The sequence below is a fragment of the Limanda limanda genome, chromosome 14 (genome assembly GCF_963576545.1).
Source record: "Limanda limanda chromosome 14, fLimLim1.1, whole genome shotgun sequence".
Taxonomy (NCBI): Eukaryota; Metazoa; Chordata; class Actinopteri; order Pleuronectiformes; family Pleuronectidae; genus Limanda; species Limanda limanda.
Window position 1 is genome coordinate 12297644 of NC_083649.1, and position 12728 is coordinate 12310371.

The 12728-nt window shown below is 42.9% G+C and overlaps 1 protein-coding gene across 1 annotated transcript in view; it reads left to right on the forward strand.

Moving 5' to 3' along the window:
• fstl4 (follistatin-like 4) overlaps positions 1–11179 on the forward strand; it is a 169398-nt gene extending 158219 nt beyond the window's left edge. Inside the window, exons 13-15 of the mRNA XM_061086451.1 lie at positions 4968–5075; positions 10149–10258; positions 10477–11179. Of these exons, the coding sequence (XP_060942434.1) occupies positions 4968–5075; positions 10149–10258; positions 10477–11179 (921 nt within the window). The remainder of the gene's footprint in view (positions 1–4967; positions 5076–10148; positions 10259–10476) is intronic.
• Positions 11180–12728: the final 1549 nt, after the last annotated feature.

Genomic DNA, 12728 nt, shown 5'->3' on the forward strand with positions numbered 1-12728 from the left:
TCATGATGATGAAGTAGTGTGCACACTGAGCATTAGAGCGTCAGGCGGCATGAACACAGTCCGGAGGGTGGTGTGTTGTTTTTTTTAACCTTCCTTAAACCAAAATAACTTTTCTAGTATACTTCATATTAACATGAATAACTGACAGGATGAACCTATTAGCAAAACATTAGAATAACTGATCACAATTAGCATTTCCCCTGTGTATCTTCCCCTTGCTGCTACAAGCTGGTCCTGTATCTTACTGCATCAGTTCAGGATATTGTTTGCAGCTCTGTTCTGCTCTTTATTGGATTTACACTTTTGCAGCCTTGGACCAGCTCTTTATCTGAAGTAGTGTTACATTTACACACCAGGTAGTCTTTGTCTGGTAAATATGAAAAAATATTGCTTGAAAATACAAACAATAAAGCCTTGAGTTTATCTGCTGGGTTACTGGCTCAAGTTTGCTCCTTTGTTTAAAAAACAACAACATCTTAACAGGATTAAAACAAAACACTGGTCTGATTCTTCTTCTTATCGTACTTTACTATCTTTTTATTCCTGCAAGATTGGGAAAAAAACAAAATGTTGAACCAAATTTACAGAGTTAATGTCAGCTAGTTTATATTAATTTGCTCGGTTGAATTATAATTTTTATTTATTTTAGAATCAACAGTATATCTAGTGAATTTACCTGCGTAAAGCCACTGCTTGGCTATATGTCAAACAGCATCACCAGCGTGCGGTGCCTTCAATTCAATTTGCCACACTACTAAACTGCCAACAATGTAGGAAGACCACATGCAAGGTGAAATAAATCAAAACACCTCAAGCGCTTGAAACAATATGGTGTCAAGGTGGGTGCTCCCCATTCATCTTCCCTGTAACGGCTGTTTAGAGACCAAACCCCTGAGGGCTTCTTCCCATGGTCAGCAGAATTTATACAGTGATACAGGATGAGAGGAAATAGGCCCAACTCAATAAGAAAAGAAGATATAAGTGGAAATGTCAATATAAACCTGTAACTGAGCCTTGTTATTGGTATAAAAACAGATTAATATTAGATATTTATATACAAGCATTTGCTGAGATTTGTCTGAAACCCAGTACAATTGTATCTATGCCGTCCCTTATTTGGCTGTGAACACACAAAAGATGCTCTCACAACACTCACAGCTCAGATACGTGACCTTCAGTGTATTGCAGTCCACCAACTGCCTCTTTCTCTTCTCACAACACTGTAAAACCACTTTCTTTCTATTGAGCGCCCCATCCTTCTCTCGCCTACCCCCGTCCCTCTTTCTTGAGGACCCTCGATGGCCTCTGGGTGCAGGAGGTTAATGCACCATCCCATTCTTTCTCTGTTGTCTTGCTCTGTTTTCTCTCGGCTCTTTTTTATTTCCCGCAAAGCACATTTGTAGCGTCTTCACAACCGGGGCTTTGAGGACGAGAGAGGAAAATGTCAAACAGCAGCGAATGTAGTTCATTCAGTGACTGAGGGAATGCATGAACAAAACAGTGGATTGAAATCGTAGAGTCAGTATGGTGGGGTTTTCAGAGACTAAACACAAAGATGGGAAGCTTTTATGAAAAGTAGGATAAAAAAAAAGCAAGATCTTCTTACATACGCTTGTGCACAGACTTTGACAGAGAAGAAAGTGTTGTTCCTGTTAGAGTCACTGTTTAAAAAGTCCCTCGATCAAATGCAAATTTAGGAGGCAAACCTCTCTCTACAGGAAAAACAAAAATATACCAATTTACAGAAATGTAAATCTTAGAGGCCAAGCTTATTTTGATATCTATTGTTCCTCCATCACCTTGTGCGGTTTCTCTCTCTAAGCGAAAACACCTTGTACACCTTTCAAACCATCACTCCTCCGAGACCCCTCAGTCCTCGGGCACCGCCGGGATTCCCAGCAGACACTAGGTTAAGGCCATAAACATGTGGAGAAGCTGCACCGATAAAGCCCTTTTCATGGTTTCTGTGCTGTTGTGTGCCAGAAAGATGCGGCACCTTCCTGATCTCTCACCCACAAAGGGATCTAACCTTGACTCCGATGTGTCAGACCTGCGCCGGCTAAGTCTGCGTCTGAAAACAAAACGCCACATCGGCTAATTAAAAAAAAACCCAGGGCAAAGACCTCGGGTTATGTACTCGCATTAGCTCACCTTGGTTGTTTCATTTGAGCTGCAGTAAATCAATGTGAAGCAGCAGGCAATTTTAAAACCATTTCTGTGACACTTGTTCTTTTTCTCTGAGCTCAAATCGGAATCTTTTCTTCAAGCGGCTTCAAAAAAAGCTTTATGTTTTATAAAGTAAATATTCGGGTTTCCTGAAGGATGACATTTTTATTTGTGTTTTGACACAGAAATCTCTTATTGCTGTGGGGGTTTATGCTCTGCACCTCGGTGAAATCACCTGTCTGTCAAAGTGTACACACAAGATATAATATCTGTCACTTTGAATCTGTTGTTGACTCTGCAGAGCTCTTCACTGTTTCAAATCTAGCCAAGATTGAGTTAACAACAGCTGCAAGCCCAACCCAGTAAAAAACAAGATATTTTGCAATAGTTTGGTGGATGAGAAATAAGATTATTTTCACAGCTGAAATATTCTCCCTAAATTGCAGCTACATTATCAACAGGAAATAAAATGTGACTTAGTCCTTAGTTCCCATTTGCCAGACATCCTTTGAACTTCCTCCACTTTGAAAGATTTATTGCATTAGGAGGAGTTTTATGAACTTTTTAAAATAATGTCTAAACAAATTTTGTATTTGTGTGTCTTTCTGGGATATCCTGCATCGCACAAAGCAACGACCACTGAGTGTGGGATCCCAGATGCATTATCATATTTCCTGCTCAGCTCTATCTAATTCTTAGATGCCATGTGTTGGTTGGTGGTGCACACAAATCCTGCGTGTTAGAATTCAAATGCAAGTTCACTTAAGTGCCCCCCTGCTGCTTCTGCACTAATACCATCACATGAGCCGAAACTATGGGCCACAGCAGCAGAATAAAAAAGAGACTCCCAGTGTAAATTCTTTCTCTAGAGAAGAATCATAAGTCTGTTGGTTTTGTTAATCTACAAAAACACTGGCCAGTCGTGATTGTAGCGTGCTGCTCCACGATGAAAAAGTTTGGCTCAGTGCAGTAATCTGTTTGGACAGGAAAACCCCTGAAAAGCATATTATGAGCACTTTCCTCTCAATCCTCTTAACAAGGTTCCAGAATGTGTTTCTCTCTCTGTTCTATGGGGGAGCTGGACCATGATGTTGATGGGCTAAGAAAATATAGATATCATCTTTTATTTGAAAGAATATTTAACAAACTATTAGTGACCACAAGGAGATGACAAAAACACCTTAAGAACCGCACAGCGGCCGTGCAGCCACAGCTCATAACACAACAACATCCAAAAGCACAATAACAAGAAGTGCAGCCACACCTACACTTGTATGTGCGCACAACATGCCGGTAAATACTGTTTAGTACTATATTTCTTTAGCAGACAAGAATAACTTCCACTGCTGCCGGGCACACTGCAGTAGTAAATGAAAAAATATCCACATTGCAGCCACAAGAAGAAGTGCATTATACACACACACATACACACACACACACACACACACACACACACGTCATATGGTAAAATCACCGCACGCAGCCTGGGATCGGGTTGGGACTGAGTCTTTACCATTTGTTATAAAAGAATAGAAATATAGCCAACTAAAATGCCTGAGGGGGCCTGACTGGGGCTGTATAGATTTGTGACACGGCTGTATCCCACCCGAGCTCCGGGGTATTACCGAGCTTGCCTCTGAATGGCCCTGTCCTAAGCTTTAACTGCTCCCATCATCGAGGAGGCTAAACACACACATACTGTACCTAATGTATATAACCCACACGTGCATACACACATGCTGAGTTGACACTTGGCTGACCGGTGGAGAGCAGAGGGCCGGACCTCCCATTACTCAACACAGAGCTCGTGGTCTCGCTCCACTGGTGAGGGTGTCAGCAGCTCCCTGTCCACCCAGCCAGAAGCAGGGTAATGGATTGTGTTATTCCTTGTTGTTGACATTGCAGCAGACCCGAGGTTGAATGTGCACCACGCTCGCCATCTCCCTCTCTCCCTTTTTGCCGTTTGCCTGTTCTCTCTTCCCCATTCATTGTCTCTGCAAGTCATTTTCTATTTCTGGTCTTTCTCCTCACGTGAGTGTCAGTCAAACCTCTGCAGCCGTGACAGTAAAAGTACACATGCTGTCCTTAGTCCTCGCTCACTGTTTCAATGTGATGTCAGATTACACTTGGAATTTGGATAAAGGATGATTTCTTGAGAGACTACATAAGCCCATTATTGGCTCTCAACAAGGTCACAGTTATTTTCTTTCATGTGTTGCTCTGTTTGGTCCATTATCCTGTGTGAAAATCATCTGAGAGAAACCTCTTTTTCATTTCTGTTGTCTGTGAGTGAAGCATTCTGGGTTTTGCTAGAGAGCTTTTTATTTTGATAACTACGGCTTAACTGAAAGTAGATTTTTTGAATAAGAATATGATTGATGATGACATTATTTTGAAACGGATACTTGGTCATTTACATGTTTGCACATCAGCTCCAATATTATATCAGACTTTGCACAGCAAGGTAAAGTGTTTAGAGTCCCGTTCAACTGATATAGTCACTATTTTGTGTAGAATAGAAATAACTAGCCCACCTCTCTAGTGTTTCAGAACTAATTTCTTCTATGGAAAGTCCACAAAGTCATGAAAGTTGTCCGATAGTAGAAACCGTTCTTGCCATATTATTTTAGAAGAGCAGCGGCCATTTGGGAAACTCCCAAAAACTCAGTCGGCTGACCAGTAGTGTGACGTCGGTTGAATTCTCAGTTCCCCCTAAGGAACAAAGAAAGAAATGGCAATATGTTGGCACGTTGCGATCAAGAATAATGAATCCACATTTCTCCCCCCTCTCTCTTCTCTAGGCAGTGGCAACAGATGCTTTTCCAGTGAAGATGCTCTATGACAAATCACATGACCAGGTGTGGGTCCTGACATGGGGGGACATGGACAGAACACACCCAACACTTCAGGTAAGTGTGTTTGTGTGAATGTCTCACTATAAACCCTCTGTCATAAAAGTATTAGCAGTTGGACACTTAAATAATAAACTTTAAGTCAGTAAAACTCGGTAAAGTAAAAAGACGAAGACTCAGGTGATAACTCTCTTCAGGCGACATGATGTCAGTGAATTAAAAGGTTTATAATCGTGTAAGTGGGATGACAAGTTTAGGATCCTCTATGGATTAAGGGGTCTTGTTTGTCTGGGGGTGGAAAAAGTACTTTTTGGGTATTTTGGCTATGACTTTTATTTTGTCACTTCCTGTATCTGATGAAGCCGTTGATTAATGAACAGGAAGTCCACTGTTGTCGCAGCCTCATTTGTATACCTGGCAAGTTTATTTAACATGCAATCTATCACAGTGCAGCTTAAAAAGAAGAAAGGAGCCCCTCTTTATTACTGTCTCTTTCCACACCTCCTACTGTTTCTATGCATGGGTTTGTGAACCGAGGTGAGTGATTATTCGCCTGGTTGAATATAATCTATGTAAAAATTTCACAAAGCAAGAAAAAATCAGCATCTCATAACTAATTGAGCTCGGCTTTGTACCCGTGCTCCTGTTTATGTGCGTGACAACATTGAGCCTGCGCACGTTCTGCAGCGTTTACTAAGCCAGCAGAACAGCAATTCACAGCTGCGGCACCGTCGGCTTGTACCCGGCGTCCCATCGGACCGCTGGTGTTAGAGCCTTCACAAATGAGAAATGATCACAGGTGTGGTTGTATTTAATCCACCTCGGGGGGATCGGGTGAGACGAGCGATGAGAGAGGACAAGTCAGAGAGGGTCGACGAGGTGGAGGGGAAGGGAAAGGGAGCAGAGCTGGCGTCCATGGGGAGAGGGATGATGCTGTTTTTATGGGGCTGGTGTTTACTAAGCGTGTGTGTGTGTGTGTGTGTGTGTGTGTGTGTGTGTGTGTGTGTGTGTGTGTGTGGAGGACAGCGCTACAGGTAAAGCCACCGAGGGATCCCATTGTAATCTCTGTAATAGACACAAACATGTTTATTGTTCTGCTTTGTCCCATCGGAGGGAAGGATCCCATTATGTTGGTGTGAGGTGTTGTGTTCCGTCGTCACTGTTGGGGGATGATCTGTCCACGTGAGGATTTCAGACGGATGATTCACTCTCAAATGTTTAATTCTTCACAGTGAAATGACTGATTTCAAATTCAGAAAAATCATCTAAATACATAATGATTTTTTTAATGCCATTCTTGGTTTTGAACACTCGAGATTTCCTGTGAATTATTACTAGTTCATCGATGGTTGTGTAGCTCTTATTGATTGCAAATTGTTCAACACATAACACTTCATGTTGTTGTGATATTTCTACTTAACACTTTTATTTCTATAAATGTTTTTGAAAGACACTTAAAAGTGTCACAGAGTCGTGGTAGATTGCATTGGATCTAAAGGTGACACTATGTTCTGGCAACACAATATAGTAAAAGAAACAACCATGTGTGTGTGAGTGGGTTGTAACAGTTCTCTACTGATTTACAATCTGCACAGCCAAGCAGGCCTGGTGTGTTTGCACGTATACTGCCTGTGCTTAGGTTGTGAGTGGGTGTACTCGCTGAAAATTCCTCTCTGAGTTGCTTTTTAAACTTCTGTGCGAGATTATAGTTTTAAATGAGGCAGAAAAATCCATGAAAATATGTTTTTTTGATTTGTCACAAACAAAACAATTTCCTCCTCATATAATTTGAAACAATCGGAATATTGAAAGCAGCTTTGCATAACATTTCTTTCTTTGCGTGTGCTGTCTGAACTGCAGAAAAACACCTTTTTTTTTTTGTTCTTTCCATTTAATTAATTTCCCGGTTTCCCGCAGTTGTTCAGGAGTAATGAATAATTAGAGATCGGGGTATGAATCACTCAAAAATGCAATTGCAGGGAAACCGCAAAATGGATTAGAGGCCACGTGGATCACCCGACAAATAAATGGTCTGATAATGTCATTATCATTTGGAATGAATGTAATTGACCTGCTCAGCAGCAGCCGGTCGCCACCACCGGCACCGCCTCGCTTCAGCGGATCATACGTGTGCGTCAGTGTGAGTGTGCGTGTTAATGTGTGCACACATGACTTGCGGTTGTGTGCCTGTGCAGTGATTTAAAGCCGCCAAGTTTTAGGATGGCTCACTATCTCTGTGTAAACATCAGAGGGATCGTGATTGTCAATTCATTAGAGAAGACAAATGGAGGAATCTCTGCTGAGCGGAGAGAGACATGGCCTTTCAGACTGTCAGTCCGCGCTGCGTCTACGTGCCAGGAAGACATTTAACTCACGGCCATATTGTTTTCTCTGCGTTCTCACACACAAGGGCAAAGTGTTTCCCATCTGGATTCGACCAATTTATCTCTCTCTTAGCTTTGCCAAGTACGTGTTTGAGACTGATCATCCGCTATTAGAAAATAAACCACAAAAAATATTTCACATAACAGGAAACCATGAGTTTTTTCCTCAGTTAATCCCTCTGAGGCTCAGCTCTGTTTAATGTCAAAGACACTGTTACATGGTTTTGAATTGTGTCGTATAAATACATTATTTTTAGGCATTAGTTTTCAATCTGTCATACAGAAACTTAAGCATCTTTTTATTCAAAACTGTAAATGTTATCTAGTAGAAATTGTCAAAATTCAGTTTAAAGAAAACCACCTACTGGTCTCTCTACATCCCTGGTTTGTTTCTTGACAGCAGGGACATCAGTTACATCATATACAGCCAACCCTCTCTCCTTTAAGTCACCCTTTACACTGAGGCTTGTCTGCCATGTTCATGTGTAAGGGACAAACATGTCTGACTTGTTTCTTTTGGGAGCAACAGAGGAAATAGTGTGATGTTTTCACACAGGCACAAAATCCACAGAGGGAGGAGGGGAGGGGGGGGGGTAGTTTGATGAGCAGACAGGATGTCAGACTTTGACACAGAAGACCACAGTTTCCTTTCTCCCACCTACCAGCAAACGTCATTGTTTTCTTTGAACCATGATCATCATGATTTGTATCATGACGATCACCTAACCTCAAACCAGGCTCCTCCAACAACCACATCATTTACCTGTAGGTGTCAGATTAGGAAAATTGTTTGATTGGCTTATCACTATGGAAGCATTAAATGGCCAATGTACTATTTTAAGTCAGTTTTATTTTTGTAGCAGTTTTTTATAATAGCTCTGAGAATTGCTGTCCTCCTGCCGATGGGAGCTTTGGACCAGAAATCACTTCAAACAAAAACAACGTATTCTGTTGTTTCATTTGAAGCGCTTGTTGATTAACTTTTATTTCTTGACAGTTATCTGTACTTTGTGACGTCCATTTACCAGCCCTGTTTTCAGGAGGGTCTGAAAACAAATTTAGACCATTGTCTGATATCAAAAATGCATAGATTTACAAACCCATAATACTTTCCTCTGGGAGGAAATCACAAAGTTTTAATTTCACATTTTGAAATTCGGCATTGAACATTGATCTTGAGTAACAATCCCAGAGACTTCCACAGAACCCATTAAGTCCTTTTATTGCTCCCCAGCAGCAACAAAACGACTCATTCTGCCCTCAATTTCTATACCCGAGGAAACATGAGAGGCATCCGGTTGTTGTAAAGTTCCTTGTGAGATTCATTTGAATTCCTAGATGACACAAATACACCGGGGCATTAGAGAAACGCCATCTCATTTGGATCTATTGTGGTTATGGAGAGCAGGGGGGTGGGGGGGGGGGTGGCTTCAAGGCTTCTGGAGAGTGAATGTTGTTGAAAAGCAAAAAAGCAACAGAGTCAGAACCTAAATCCCCCTCAGGCGGTCAATGAGACGGGAGCAGAGCACAAACTGAATCGGGCCTCGTTGCCGAATGCATGGATATGAAATCCAAGGATGAGCAATGACAAAGGGAAACCGGGGGCATTAAAGTTGAGAGCACCTGCAGCCCTGGAGACCACGGCAGCTGCCCTAATAATACATGAGCGATACTACACTGAACCTCATTACCTCCCGCCATTGTGTTCTACAACCGCTGTAATGGCTGTTCCTTTAACGAGGACTCTTTTTAAGTATTGCAAGCAGAGAGAAAAAAAAAGAGATGATCTATATAGTTAAAAATGGATAAACTATTCCAGAGGAATATATTTCAGCAGAGTTAACAACCTCGGCAACTAAACTTGCTATTCTTATTTCCTTGCGTTCGGTAGTTCTGAGGAAGGAGTGTTGAGTTCGGCCCCCCCGCTGTGCATCAGGTAGAGGCTTTACTTCAGTGGTGTGGGTGTAGACATCAAAATAGATTTCACACTCAGTTCTTTTTCCTTTTAAAAGAATATTCTATATGCTCTCTAGCAACATTTGCCTAGGTGTTGAAACCCAGAACCACTTCAATGAGCCGGGGGTTTCTCTGAGAGTGCGACGGTTTTTAAAAAAAATGACAAGGGGGGAGAGAACTGGTTTCACTCTGGGAAAGTAGCATCACAGTGCAGAAGTTGACTGTGCTTCTTGAAAAATGCCCGGTGTCACATGTGAAGCTCCCATAAAGCATGCTGGCTCGTCCTTGTCTGTGACCTGATCATGTAGGCATGCATGATGAAGCGCGTGTCACGGACGAGGCGCTGCATCGGGAGCCCATCAAAAGTGGATGCACTTTACAAACATGCTGATTCAGTGCCAGGTGTGTGACATGAGGGATGGGGCTTTTACTGGGCCGGGCGCCCCTAAGACAACCATCAGCGAGGAGGATGCTTTATCTGCTCCAGGATGTATGAGCACGTCACCTGGACACGACCTGAGATATGAGCCTTTATTTTATTTACAGAAAACAGCTACAGGACGGTTTCAATGAAGCTAAAAGGTCACGGGTGCGGTTATGACATCAGTCAGATTACAATGATTTGGTGGATTGGGATTGTGTCCTTCTTTTAATGCAGTAATTAAGGTTCTCAGAGATTTTTCTTCTAAGAAAGATGTGTCTTCTCTCCACACTGGGAACATGCACCTCAGTTTGAAAAGTGTACACCTTTGTTTTTGTATTCATGTCCTTTCTATGCATTTCTCTGCAGGTAATTCCTCAAGCCAGTGTTGGAGAAGTCCATCGAGCCGTCCGCACAACTTTCCAGAGAGTCAATGACTTCTTCATTCCTCCAACCAACCTCATCATCACTCACGTTAGGTAAATCAGCGCACGCACACACACACACACACACATGTTCAGCCACCTCTGACCTTAAAACAGAGGCGACCTCATTGCTCACTCATCACAGCTGTCCAGCTGAAGTAAAGGAGAAAAGAGCAAATGAGAATTCTAATGAGAATCTCGATGGGTATTAATCACTGCCCACCCAAATCTAGAAAGGCTATTAACCTTTCCTCTGAACTTTGTCGATTCAGGTTTGCCTTTGTCTTCCTCAAAAATGAACCTGCGGTACACAAGATTGATCTGGAGACCCTCCACCGCGTCAAGACCATCAGCCTGAAGAACTACAGCTGCATCCCCGTCAGCATGGCCTACACGCATCTGAGCGGCTTCTACTTTGTCCAATGCCAGAGCAAGAGCAGCCTGCACGCCCCGCCCCAGCTTCTCATCGACAGCGTGACGGACGCCGTGATTGGTCCCAACTTGAACATCACGGGGCAGCCCTTCGTGTCCCCGGACGGCCGCTACATCGTGACATCCGATCCCGTGAGCTCTAAGCTGATAGTTCAGACAGTGTCGTTCCAGGGGGAGCTGGCTCTGAACCAGGTATTGGACGAGCCTGTAGCTGTCTCCGATCTGGTCTTCCAGCCCTCCTTCACTGAGTCCAACCAGCACTTGGTGGTGGCTACTTCAGGCTCAGGCACGGACCTGCTATTTGCCGATCTGTCCTCGGGGCACGCTGAGGTTCTCCGGAGCCTGAAGGAGCCCCTGGCCCCTCAAGCCTGGCCCTGGGGCGTCCCCAACCGAGTGGTGGTCTCAAGCGGATTGTTCGGACAGTATCTGGTCACGCCATCGGCCGAGTCCCTCTTTGTCCTGAACGGCAAACAGAGAACGCCACACTGCGAGGTGTCAGACATCAAGAGAGGGAACACAGTTGTCTGGGTCGGCGAGGTATGAGTAGAGAAAAAAACAAAGCAGGGGTCGTAGGTTAAGGGAAAGACAAAAAAAAATAAAGAAAGGAAAAATCAGGCCAAATTACCTATTATAAAGATTTCTATGAAAACAAGATGTGGACTCAACCCTGGGACTGAGCGCGAGGGAAACACACCTGGGTTTATTGTAACTAAAGTACACTAAAAACATAGAGTAATTGAGAAAACATTAAGAAACCCTGTTGTGATATTTCTATTGGGAGAAAGTGTCAATGCCGTTCAGTGCAACAGTGATCTATGTGCACTTAACTATAAAGAATTGTACATTATTGCACTTCCTTCCATGTTATCACAGCAAATAGGTACCTGAAGAGGGGTTATTAACGAACTATGAACTATGCACAATGCTCACTTTTTTTAGAGTAAAAAGCTTTCCAATTCTGTTCATCTCAACCATGTTTGTCGTTTTCACCAGTGCTGCATATAATCACCACAAACTGTCTGTCTGTCCCGTCTGCCTTTAGTGTTGTGTGCTCTGAGTCCAGTTAGAAGCTACCGACTCATCCGTCCATCGCCTCCGTCATGGTATTGTCCCGTATCCTCCCTCTGAACCTTTTCTTTCTCCTCACACCGGAAGAGGCTGGCTTTTTGCACACGTGTAATACCCCCCTATTTACATTGTCTATCCAAAGAGCCCGATTGGTCCATTAGCCGTCGACAATGGATGTCTCGCTCGCCGTCTCTACCCTGCGGTCTCTCGGAATGGTATAATCTGTCCCACGCTGTCTCTCACAGTTATTCTGTGCCTGCAGCACGACTCTGTGCTGTGGAGCCTGAAAATGCCACTTAGCAGATTCCCTCAGGGTAATGACTTCAGTTTATGCTGACCCACATGCTGAGGCCGTGCCAAAGTAGCATCAACTCTGCAATCTGACTGGCTGTGAGCATTTGTACATCCTCCCAGAAAGCCGGGTGTCAAGATCAAACTAGGAGGCAGGTAGACGTATACTTTTCGTTTGGTAATGACTCAGTTTAACTTGCAAGACTTTGGCAGAAAGAATAGAAAACTTGCTCCCGGCTGCCACATTTGTATTCTGGAAATTACCACAACTCCACAGGAGAAATATATTCTGTATCTCAAACCTGCTGCCTGTTTTAAAAGAACGGATACATTTTTATCGACATGAGCTGTTTCCAGTCATACATACTGTTAAATTACAAAACTGTACAGATACGTTTAGCATCAATACGTAAATATAACGAACCTCCTTTTCATAAACCTCGTCTCAAAATAAAACACCAGCAACTCATTCATAAAACCAAACGGCAGATTTTATTTTCTCTCTCTGTGGTTGAACATTGTCTTTTTGTGTTATTTGCTTTGGTCATTTGCACAAACCATCACAATGATGATCCATTAGCAGGAGAAAGCATTTCTGCTTCTTTGTAGATAAATTAATGTTTAAAAACGTACTGGGACCCCAGTGTCTCCTATAAGTGACAGTAGTGCTGAGATTTATACATCAATACTCAGGCAACAGACTTGATGGTTATTGGATCAAATGGATGTCAGT